We start from the raw sequence: 10529 nt of genomic DNA on the forward strand, positions 1-10529 counted from the left end.
TACTTTGGCTACCTGATGCAAGCATAGAGCTGACTCATTGGAAAAGACCCTGATGCTGGGAAAGACTGAAGGCAGGAACAGGGGAAGACAGAGGAGGAGATGGTTGGATGGCATCACCGACTCGATGGACCTAAGTTTGCGCAAACTTGGGGAGACAGTGAAGGACAGAGAAGCCTGGTGTGCTGCAGTCCATGCGGTCGCAAAGGGCTGAGCGACTCAATGACTGAACAACAAAAAAGCAACAGGAGATGCCAATATATGCCTATACCGTCTGATTCGTTTTATGCGATAAATTTTTTAAAAGCAAACTACATGCGCCTAGAGATAAGACTGGAAGAAAATGTATCCAACCGTGAGCTGTGCATCTTTCCAGGTGTTGGGATGAAAGGTGCTTTTTTAGTTTCCATTATTTTTCAGTTTCCGGGGGGAAAAACAACAACAACAACAACAAGGCGGGCTATTTCTACCTTAATAAGATAAAAAAGACAAAACACAGTTGTTATTCTTTGTAAGCTGCAAATCTCTGCCCACCCGGCGCAAAGGCCGGGCACACAGCCGCAGCCCTCACCGCAGCCAATGGGTCACCAGACGCCACAGCGCTGGCCTTTCCGGCAGGCCGAAGCGCCCCCGCGCGGTCTGTCCCGGGCGGCCGGGAGAAGGGTGGGCGCGGAGGGCTGGAGGCGGTGCCCGGCGTCCCCGCGCTTCCCGCGAGATCCCGCTCCGCCCGCTCCGCCCTGCTCGCCGCGCTCCCGGCTCCCCGCTCCCCGCGCCGCGACACTTCCTGTCTTCAGCTCCCGCGCCGCCCGCCCGCGCCCGCGCCCGCGCCTGCCTCCTGCCGCCCACCGCCCGGCGCCGCGCCCGCCGGCGCCCCCGAAGGTGCCCCCGGCCCGGCCGGGTCGCTGCCCCGCCCGCCGCCCCGCGAGCCGCTTTGTCTCGGGCGGGGCGCGCGGGAGAGGCCGCCAGGTGCCCCCCGCCGCGGGCCCGGGCCCCCCGCCCCGGGGTGGCGGCGGTGGCGCCGGGCCCCGGGGCGGGGGGCGCGCCGGGATGGGCCCCAAGCGGCGGCAGCTGACGTTCCGGGAGAAGTCGCGGATCATCCAGGAGGTGGAGGAAAACCCAGACCTGCGCAAGGGCGAGATCGCGCGGCGCTTCAACATCCCACCGTCCACGTTGAGCACCATCCTGAAGAACAAGCGCGCCATCCTGGCGTCGGAGCGCAAGTACGGTGTAGCCTCCACCTGTCGCAAGACCAACAAACTGTCCCCTTACGACAAGCTCGAGGGGCTGCTCATCGCCTGGTTCCAGCAAATCCGCGCCGCTGGCCTGCCGGTCAAGGGCATCATCCTCAAGGAGAAGGCGCTGCGTATAGCCGAGGAGCTGGGCATGGACGATTTCACTGCCTCCAACGGCTGGCTGGACCGCTTCCGCCGGCGCCACGGTGTAGTGTCCTGCAGCGGCGTGGCCCGCGCCAGGTCGCGCAGCGCTGCCCCCCGGCCCCCAGCGGCGCCCGCCAGCCCTCCCGCAGTGCCCTCGGAGGGCAGCGGTGGGGGTACCACCGGCTGGCGCGCTCGGGAGGAGCAGCCACCGTCGGTGGCCGAGGGCTACGCTTCCCAGGACGTGTTCAGCGCCACTGAGACCAGTCTGTGGTACGACTTCCTGCCCGACCAGGCGGCGGGGCTGTGTGGCAGTGATGGTCGGGCACGCAGGGCCACCCAGCGCCTGAGTGTCCTGCTGTGTGCCAACGCCGATGGTAGCGAGAAGCTGCCCCCACTTGTGGCTGGCAAGTCGGCCAAACCCCGTGCAGGCCAAGCTGGCCTGCCCTGTGACTATACTGCCAACTCTAAGGGTGGTGTCACCACCCAGGCTCTGGCCAAGTACCTGAAGGCCCTGGACACCCGCATGGCTGCAGAATCTCGCCGAGTCCTGCTGCTGGCTGGCCGCCTGGCTGCCCAGTCCCTGGATACCTCGGGCCTGCGGCATGTGCAGCTGGCCTTCTTCCCACCAGGCACCGTGCAGCCGCTGGAGCGTGGAGTGGTCCAACAGGTGAAGGGCCACTACCGCCAGGCTATGCTGCTCAAGGCCATGGCAGCACTAGAGGGCCAGGATCGCTCAGGCCTGCAGCTGGGCCTCATGGAGGCCCTGCACTTCGTTGCTGCGGCTTGGCAGGCTGTGGAACCTTCGGACATAGCTGCCTGCTTTCGTGAGGCTGGCTTTGGGGGTGGCCCTAATGCTACCATCACTACTGCCCTCAAGAGTGAGGGAGAGGAAGAGGAGGAGGAGGAGGAGGAGGAGGAAGAAGAGGAAGAGGAGGGTGAAGGGGAGGAGGAGGAGGAGGAAGATGGTGAGGAGGAGGAGGAGGAGGAAGCAGGGGAAGGAGAGGAGCTCGGGGAGGAAGAGGAGGTAGAGGAGGAGGGTGATGTTGATGACAGTGATGAAGAGGAAGAGGAGGAGGAGGAAGAGAGCTCCTCTGAGGGCTTGGAGGCTGAGGACTGGGCCCAGGGTGTAGTGGAGGCTGGTGGCAGCTTCGGAGGTTATGGTGCCCAGGAGGAGGCCCAGTGCCCTACCCTCCACTTCCTGGAAGGTGAGGAGGACTCTGAGTCAGACAGTGAGGAAGAAGAGGAAGATGATGAGGAGGAGGATGAAGATGACGAAGATGATGAGGAGGATGGTGATGAGGTGCCTGTACCCAGCTTCGGGGAAGCCATGGCTTACTTTGCTATGGTCAAGAGGTACCTCACCTCCTTCCCCATTGATGATCGTGTGCAAAGCCACATCCTCCACTTGGAACATGACCTGGTTCACGTGACCAGAAAGAACCATGCCAGGCAGGCAGGAGTTAGGGGTCTTGGACATCAAAGCTGAGCCACTGAGCTTAGCCATGCCCCCAACCTGGATGTGGCAGCACCAGGGCAGAGGACTCTCTGGGCAGCTGCTGTGGATGGAGCCAGAGTGGGGAACCCCACATCCTTTAGTGATATTCTCCTGGCCCTGTGACAGGCCCAGTCACCTCTGCAGGGCCTGGGGCTGGCATCAGCCTCACTGCCTGCTTTTTGCCTCTTTTTCAGAATCCTCTTTCCCCCCCAGTTGCCCCTGGCACGGGGGACTAGGTGGGAGGATGGGGGCTGTCCGGTGCTACCACACCGTGCCATCAGTGGACTAGGCCACCGTAGCAGCCAGGGGTGGACCCTGGAAGCTCCTGGCCAGAGAGTGCCTCTCCCCTCTGCCATCCACACCAGGTCTCTGGTGGTGGGGGGGACCCCAAAGCCATTCTGGGAAGGGCTCCAGAGAAAAGTCCAGCCTAGGACCCCACAAGGCTGGCAGCCCCACATCCCTGTCCCCAGGCCACCTTGAGAAGCACAGTCTAACCACGGGCTCCTAGGCCTGCCTCAACCTGCTTCCCCACTTCCCAATCCCTTCCTCTGGCCCAGTCCATGTTACTTTGGCCCTTGATTTTCTTTCAGATTGGAGGTTCTCAAGAGGCCCTCCAGAGGAGTGATAATGGGCACTTCCCTTGTGGGCAGCTGCAGGCCCCATGCCTCTCCTCCCTCTCTGGCAGGGCCCTATCCTGGGCAGGGGGCCTGGGGCTGGGCCCAGAGTCCAGCCATCCAGCTGCTCCTTTCCCAGTCTGAATTCAATAAATCTGTCTGCCCCCCTTTTGTGGGAGTAGACGTTTTAACAGCCAAGGGTGCATCCTTCATGGTCTGGGCTTGCGTCTGTCTTGGGGACACGTCCTTTCCCGGTTCCTTTTGATCCTTGCTCTGGTGGGACAAATGTTGAGAGAGTGGCTATAGCCCAGGCCCTGACCAGGGTGAGGGGCAACATCTGTATTTAAATGTTGCCTAATCTGCCTGCCTCCTTAAGTGTGGGAGACTTAAGAGAGTCGGGTTCGATCCCTGGGTCGAGAAGATCCCCTGGAGGAGGCAATGGCACCCCACTCCAGTATTCTTGCCAGGAGAATCCCATGGACAGAGGAGCCTGTCGTGCTACAGTCCATAGGGTCGCAAAGAGGTGGACATGACTGTCTGAGCACAGGCTTGGGGGCAGGAGGCATCTTCAATGCACCAATGCCTGGGGGTGGGTTTGAGGAAGTTGGGCCTTGCAGTGCTTAGAGGTTAGAAGCTTTGGGTCAGTTGGCTAGGATAGGAGGGAGGGAGCCAACAGTCCCTGGAGGGCCAAATTAAGCTAGGTGCCTGGGAACTAGGGTTATCAAGGCCCATTAAAGAAGATCCTTGCAGGAGAGGGGTAGAAAGAAAAGAATGTTGGGGGCAGCTCCTGTGGTCCCGGTTGGAGTTGCAGGGGTATCCCTTGTATGGTGCCTTAAGTGGGGAGTCCTCTACGCCTTTCAGTGTTTGGCATCTCCAGTCCTGGTGGCTATCCTTGGAAACAGTGGCAGGGTAGAGGTGAAGTTGCTGGGGACACTTTGCACCCTGAAGAGGCTGAAGATGTCAACCACTCCCTGTGTGGTACCCTCTAGAGGGCCCCCCCATCCACAGGTGAGACAGCCCGCTCTGCTGATCCTACCTGCCTTTTCTCTTCTCATCCCTCCCAGGCCCTTCCTCACTGAGGCCCTCAGCCCCAGTGGTTCCAGTGAAGGGAGGGCCTGAGCTTGAGCTGGCTGGCAGCTCTGGGCCCCAAACCGGTTTTCCCACCTTGCCTGAGGCTGGCACATCACCCCTCTGTTTCCCTGCCCCCACCTCGTTGCAGTTCCTCCTCTCTCCACCCTGGAATGTGGGGGGTGGGGGGGTACTTATCCACATCATCTTTTTAAACAGGAAGGTGGAAGGGCTGTTCCACGCTTCCTCTTCCACACCTCTGGCACTCAGGGATTCCTTCCAGGCCTTGAAGGCTTCAGAACTAAGTGAGAGCAAAAAGCACCTGAGATTCTCAGCCCCACCTTGGCCCACGTCTAGTCCCCATCTGAGCTCTGGAGGATGAGACAAAGAAGCCCAGTCTACCCCCTCACCTGCTCTGGAGTAAATGGGTGGGAGCAGTAGCCTTCTCCCTAGGTGCCACTGGCCAATCCAAGTCCCTTGCCTCAAATACCAACAAGGCAAATGCTGCCATTTGTCTGCTGCCAACAAGAATGCCTCTTGCTGGAACTGAGATCATCTCTTTAGTGATAACACCAGTCTACATGAATAGGGCTCTTGCTGTGTGCTAGGCTCTGTGCTGAACACTTTAGATACTCACAAAGCTCCTGTGAGGGGACCACCAGGACTCACAAAGCCCTGGTGGTCCAGTGGCTAAGACTGTGCTCTCAGTGCAGGGGGCCCTGGATGCGATCCCTGGTCAGGGAACTAGATCCTACAGGCTGCAACTAAGTTTCATGCTGCAACTAAAGATCCTGCTTGCCGCAATGAAGATAGAAGATCCTTCATGCTGCAAATAAGACCCGACGCGTCCAAATAAATAAAATATTCTTTAAAAAAGAAACCTGTATGAGGTAGGTAAAACCATGAGAAAACATGTACAGAAAAGTGCCCAAAGCCAAATCACTAGTCTGTGACAGAAGCAAGCTCTCTTCCCCAGGCTGATCTAAAAGTGTCCCTTTACTAAGACATTCCTAGCCCAGTTTTCCTAAAGAAACTGGTTACTGACTCAGTTTCTAACCTGTAGAAGAATAGCTCTTGGAGATGAACGATGTAGAAGTGTCTACCGGAGCGGAAGCTCCCGTTCTTATAACTAACTCCTGTTCCACCAGTCCCAAATACAGATCTGTAAATATCCTTCCCATTCTCCCTATTATTCCTTTGGGACAAATAGATGAGAACCATATCCATTTCATGAAGAAAGAAATAGGGTTAAGGACTTAAATGACCTGCCAAGACACTGGTCTTGAGGTCTGGTTCTCTCCCTGGGAATCTAGGTTACATGTTAAATGCCTCACCAGGACACTACTGGGGGTGGGGGTGTAAGGGGCAGTGGTGTCGAGATGGCCCTATGAGCACAGAGCTTTGAGGAGGGACCTGGCAAGGCCTGTCACACAGCATTCCACAGTCCAGATGTGAAGCAGCTGGTGACTAACAATGGACCCCCAGATAAAGCTGACACAACACTGGGCCGCTGCCTTCACTTGGGACTGATTGCTAAAGGACCCTGAAGGGGATCTTTGTTCTGAAGACACTGATGCAGGAGTTCTGGAGGCCTGGTTGTCTTCGGCAGTTCCCAGAGTGGGCCAGTGTCTGGTCAGCATTTGGCAGAGGTGGTTTTTCTTGGGAGGCGGGGAAGAAAAACCGCCTTTTCAAAGTGAGGCCTGAAAGGAGGTAGCGGGAGGGGAGGAAACTACAACTCCCAGAAGCCCCTGCTCCCCGGCGAGTCAGTTTCGGTTGCCATGGTTTCAGAAAACAATATGGCCGCTCCCAGCTGGGACGCGAGTCTGGGTTAGAGACGCAGCGGCGGATCTGGGTCACAGCAGTGGCGAGAGAAGAGGGTCTTAAGGGCTCGTGAGGTTGGCCCTGGACGCTATACAGCTGGAACGGCTTGACCTTTCCGAGGGCGCCAATGGCGGGCAGCGTGGATGAGGAAGCACTGCACCAACTGTATCTGTGGGTAGACAACATCCCTCTGTCCCGGCCCAAGCGAAATCTGTCCCGGGACTTCAGTGATGGAGGTGTGTGCTCCAATGTGTGTGAGTGTGTCCGCACGCACGCCTGGGTGTCTCCTGTATGTCTTTGTGTGTCAACGCCTTCTGTCCTGTATGTACGTGTGTACAGGGTCTATGTGAATACATGTCTCTTGGTGCTTGTGTGCTTGTGGCAGAGGGGTTAGGTGTGGGTTAGTGAGAGGGGTGTCCAACTATCTCCTAAGATTTCAATTGCAGAAGTGTGCATCTGTGGGAATGTGAACATATGTGTGTCCATATTTATGTATACATATTCTATCCTTTATGTGTGTGGGGTGTATTGTGTCTGTGTATGTCTGTGACTCCTTCCCTGGACTTTAATGACTAAAATGTGTATTTATGCATCTGTGTGTGTGTGTGCATGCTTATTCCTGAATTTTATATATCTTGTGGGAGTCTGAGCATGTGTTTGTTCATATGCAAGTTGATATGTTCTGTCCTATATGTAAGAACGGGGGTGTTGTGTGCATATGTTTCTTTGTGATTGTTTAGGTGTCTGTGTGTTGAAGACCCTCTCCTGGGATTTTAATGACAGAAGTATGCATTTCTCTGTATGTATATTGATGCATATGTGACACTTTGTGTTTCCGTGTATATGTGTGTTGGTAACTGTCTCTTGGGACTCTGGTGATGGCCCTATGTGTCTGTGTGTGTTTCTACATCTCTGTATCATTGTGTGTGTGTGTGTGTGTGTGTGTGTGTATTTATGTCAATTACTAGGATGAGCCCCCAGGCTCCTGAAGGTTTGTCTTGGAGACTCATTCTCTAATAGGGGACTAGAGACCTTAGTTTTCAGATGCCCTGAGTTAATGGCAAAGGGATGAAGCTCCTCTGGAGAATTTGTCTCTGGCTGATCACTGTTCTTGGTCTCTTACTCCCCTCCATATTATCCTTCCCCTTTCCACATCTCTACCTCTTCTCTTGGCCCCACCACTCTGCCACCCCTGATTCTCCCACCCCACCCATTCCTTCTCCCTCTTCCTTCTTACTTACCCATCTCTACACCTTCCATGTCTGCTCCCACCTCCTCTCCCTCAGTCCTGGTAGCAGAGGTCATCAAGTTTTACTTCCCCAAGATGGTGGAGATGCACAATTATGTCCCTGCCAACTCTCTCCAGCAGAAACTGAGCAACTGGAGTCACCTGAACAGGTAACAGAATACCTGGGCACACTAGTGGGATCTCTAGCCCCTAGCCTGGGATCTAAGGAAGGGTTGCCCAGCCTTTCCATCTCCTATGGTCTCCACAGTCCAGGCTGGTGGCTGGGGTGGGGAGGACAATGCAGACAGAATCTATCTGGTTACAAAATCAAGGGACTCTTCTTTGGGGGAGGTGACAAGGATCCTCGAGACATACATGCTCTGGGCTCAGGTTGGGTGCCCTTCCATTCCCCCAGGGCTGTGCATGGAAGGGCTACCACTGCTGCATCTCCTTCCTTCCCCCTACCCCTCACTTCATCCACCCAGGAATCAGTCCACCATCCCTGTGTCTACCCCCAGGAAAGTGCTGAACAAACTGAACTTCTCTGTACCAGAGGACGTGATGCGCAAGATAGCACAGTGTGCCCCAGGTGTGGTGGAGCTGGTGCTCATTCCACTGAGGCAGCGCCTAGAGGAGCGTCAGAGACGTAGGAAGCAGGGCATCGGCTCCTTACAGGTTCCTCCCTACTCCAGCTTCTTGCACTGTTCTAGGGGAGTTTTCCAGGCAGCAGAAAGCTCTGCCTCAGTGACAAGTGTGGGAGAAGGGTGCCTGTCTAAAGGGAGCCCACAGCGAGAGGGATGTCCTTGGGAGTGGGCAGCCTAAGCTCACTGCAGACTCTGGGCGGTTCTTACAGGAGCTGGCTCCCCAGGATGGCACTGACTACATGGATGTGGGTAAGGTAGCCTTTATTTGCCTTCCCTTCCAGGAAGAGCTTTTCTCCTGTCCATCCTTCCTGCGGGGGAAGGGGTGGGACTATGGGGAGGGGGAAGACAGGAAAATAGGACTCCTTCAGGGTTATTCCTATACTTGCCTTGTCTCAGGTTTGTCCCAGAAGGCCCGAGGGGAAGGTGTCCCAGACCCCCAGGGACGGGGGCAACTCAGGTAAGGAAGCTGGGAGCTCCTGACTTTACCAAGCCTGATACTCTCTACCTGGGAGGTGAGGGTGAGGGTTGCATCTGGAAAGGTAGGGAAGTCAGGGATGGAGGGATTTCAGGGACAGTGGGAGGGAGGGAAGGCTTGGTCGAGGTACACTGAAAGGGTGATGGTGGGGTCTGAGATCCAAGCCTCAGCTAAGCTGCATCTCACCCCAGGGAGGGCCGACTGCCTGTGCCCCGGCCTCCAGGGGACAGCCAGGCATTGCAGAGCAACCCGAGCTTCATCCTCCAGATCGCTGAAAAGGAGCAGGAGCTGTTGGCCTCACAGGAGACCGTGCAGGTGAAGGCGCACTGGGAGGGAGCCCGGGAATTGAGGCCTGGGAAGATGGGCAGGCGGCAGCAGGCCACTGGACTCGACTTCTGTGTGGCTTGGCCTAGGTCCTGCAGATGAAGGTGAGACGCTTGGAGCACTTGCTCCAGCTCAAGAACGTGCGCATAGAAGACCTCTCCCGGAGGCTCCAGCAGGCAGAGCGTAAGCAGCGGTGAGCCTGGGAGACGCCCCCTTATCCGCCAGAGCCCAGAAGTCGCAAGTGACGCACGCACCCACCTCGAAGGGCAGACTAATGGGCGGGCGGAGCCAGCTGCTCCAGTGAGCCTCCTGGGACACAAGCGCCCCCTTGGGGTGTGAGTGAGCAAGGACGGGGGGCAGTGGGACAGGAACCCTCCAAGCGGAGCCCAGGAACTGAGCCACTCCTTCCACTCCATCTGGGTCAGGAGAATGGACCGCTTTCCAGAACCCAGAAGCCACATGCAGAGACCTGGCGTGCATCCCAAATCAGTGCTTGACACCAGGGACTCTGCCTTGGTGCTCCCAGTGCTGGGCCTTAGCGGGTGGTCCCCCAGCCTGGTCCACACCCTTAGAACCGGGTCCCCACCCAGCTCTGGTGACAGCAGTGTCTCCATCCAGGCTAGTTCTCTGTACCATGGGTCAAAGGGGAGGCTGTCCGAGACAGCTGAGGGGCTTCCTTGCCCATCCTGGGCACTCACCTGGGACCCAGCTGAAGACTGGAGAACACAGCAGCTGAAGAGGAAGGGGTGAGGTGTGAGCTCAGCCATAGACTGTGCCTTCCAGCTGCCCTCCCCTCCCACAGCGTATGTTGAGAATGTTTGGGGGATGTGGAGCTGAGTTGTTCCCATTAAAGTTATGGTATCCTTCCTGTACCTGCTTTCTCTTCTTTGAGGGAAGTGAGTTCCTGTCCCCCTTGTGTTATCCCTACCCCTTAAGTGAAAGAGCCTTATGGGCCCAGGCTGGGTCTCAACTCTTGGGGAGCTGGACCCTGCAGTGGCCACTTCTTGGTAGGAGGTTGGTTTTGTACACTAGGACTGCCTGACTTCTAACTCTTAGAAGTCTAACTCTTAACTAAGTCAGGCCTTAGACTGACCCCCAAACTTACTCTGTGTCTTCCAACATTGCCCAAACCCAACCACAAATCCAGGCTTCAGATTCTTCCCAAATGTAGCCTCAGATTCATCCTCAACCTTACTTATGGTCTCACCCCTAAATATGTATGACTCCCGACCCTGCCCACAGACTGACCCCAAGTTCTGTGGACCAAGACCAACCCTGACCAAGATACCATGGCCTTGGTGTGACCTTAACTTTGATCATTACACTGCCAGTAACATTGAACATTTGAATATCCTGAGACCCCACAATTCTATTACTAGGCATATATTCAGCATCACTTCAGTTCAGTTGCTCAGTCGTGTCCGACTCTTTGTGACCCCATGGACTGCAGCACGCCAGGCCTCCCTGTCCATCCATTACTCCTGGAG

The 10529-nt window shown here is 56.5% G+C and overlaps 2 protein-coding genes across 5 annotated transcripts; both read left to right on the forward strand.

The window, feature by feature from the left end:
- The first annotated feature begins 733 nt into the window (after nucleotides 1–733).
- CENPB (centromere protein B) lies at nucleotides 734–3680 on the forward strand. Its single transcript, XM_005893978.3, has one exon. The coding sequence runs from the start codon at nucleotides 1045–1047 to the stop codon at nucleotides 2857–2859; it is 1815 nt and encodes a 604-aa protein (XP_005894040.3). The 5' UTR covers nucleotides 734–1044; the 3' UTR covers nucleotides 2860–3680.
- A 140-nt stretch (nucleotides 3681–3820) lies between these two features.
- SPEF1 (sperm flagellar 1) lies at nucleotides 3821–9904 on the forward strand. 4 transcript variants are annotated; one of them, XM_070381283.1, is made up of 8 exons: nucleotides 3821–6607; nucleotides 7658–7769; nucleotides 8118–8274; nucleotides 8453–8492; nucleotides 8640–8700; nucleotides 8910–9033; nucleotides 9132–9235; nucleotides 9468–9904. In XM_070381283.1, the coding sequence occupies exons 1-8, from the start codon at nucleotides 6499–6501 to the stop codon at nucleotides 9790–9792; spliced, it is 1032 nt and encodes a 343-aa protein (XP_070237384.1). In that variant the 5' UTR covers nucleotides 3821–6498; the 3' UTR covers nucleotides 9793–9904. The 4 variants fall into 4 exon arrangements, with proteins under 4 accessions (XP_070237384.1, XP_070237385.1, XP_070237386.1 ...); XM_070381284.1 differs by having other exon boundaries at nucleotides 9661–9904; XM_070381285.1 differs by having other exon boundaries at nucleotides 9132–9225; nucleotides 9661–9785.
- The last annotated feature ends 625 nt before the right edge of the window (nucleotides 9905–10529 follow it).

Source organism: Bos mutus, chromosome 13 (genome assembly GCF_027580195.1).
Source record: "Bos mutus isolate GX-2022 chromosome 13, NWIPB_WYAK_1.1, whole genome shotgun sequence".
Lineage (NCBI taxonomy): Eukaryota > Metazoa > Chordata > Mammalia > Artiodactyla > Bovidae > Bos > Bos mutus.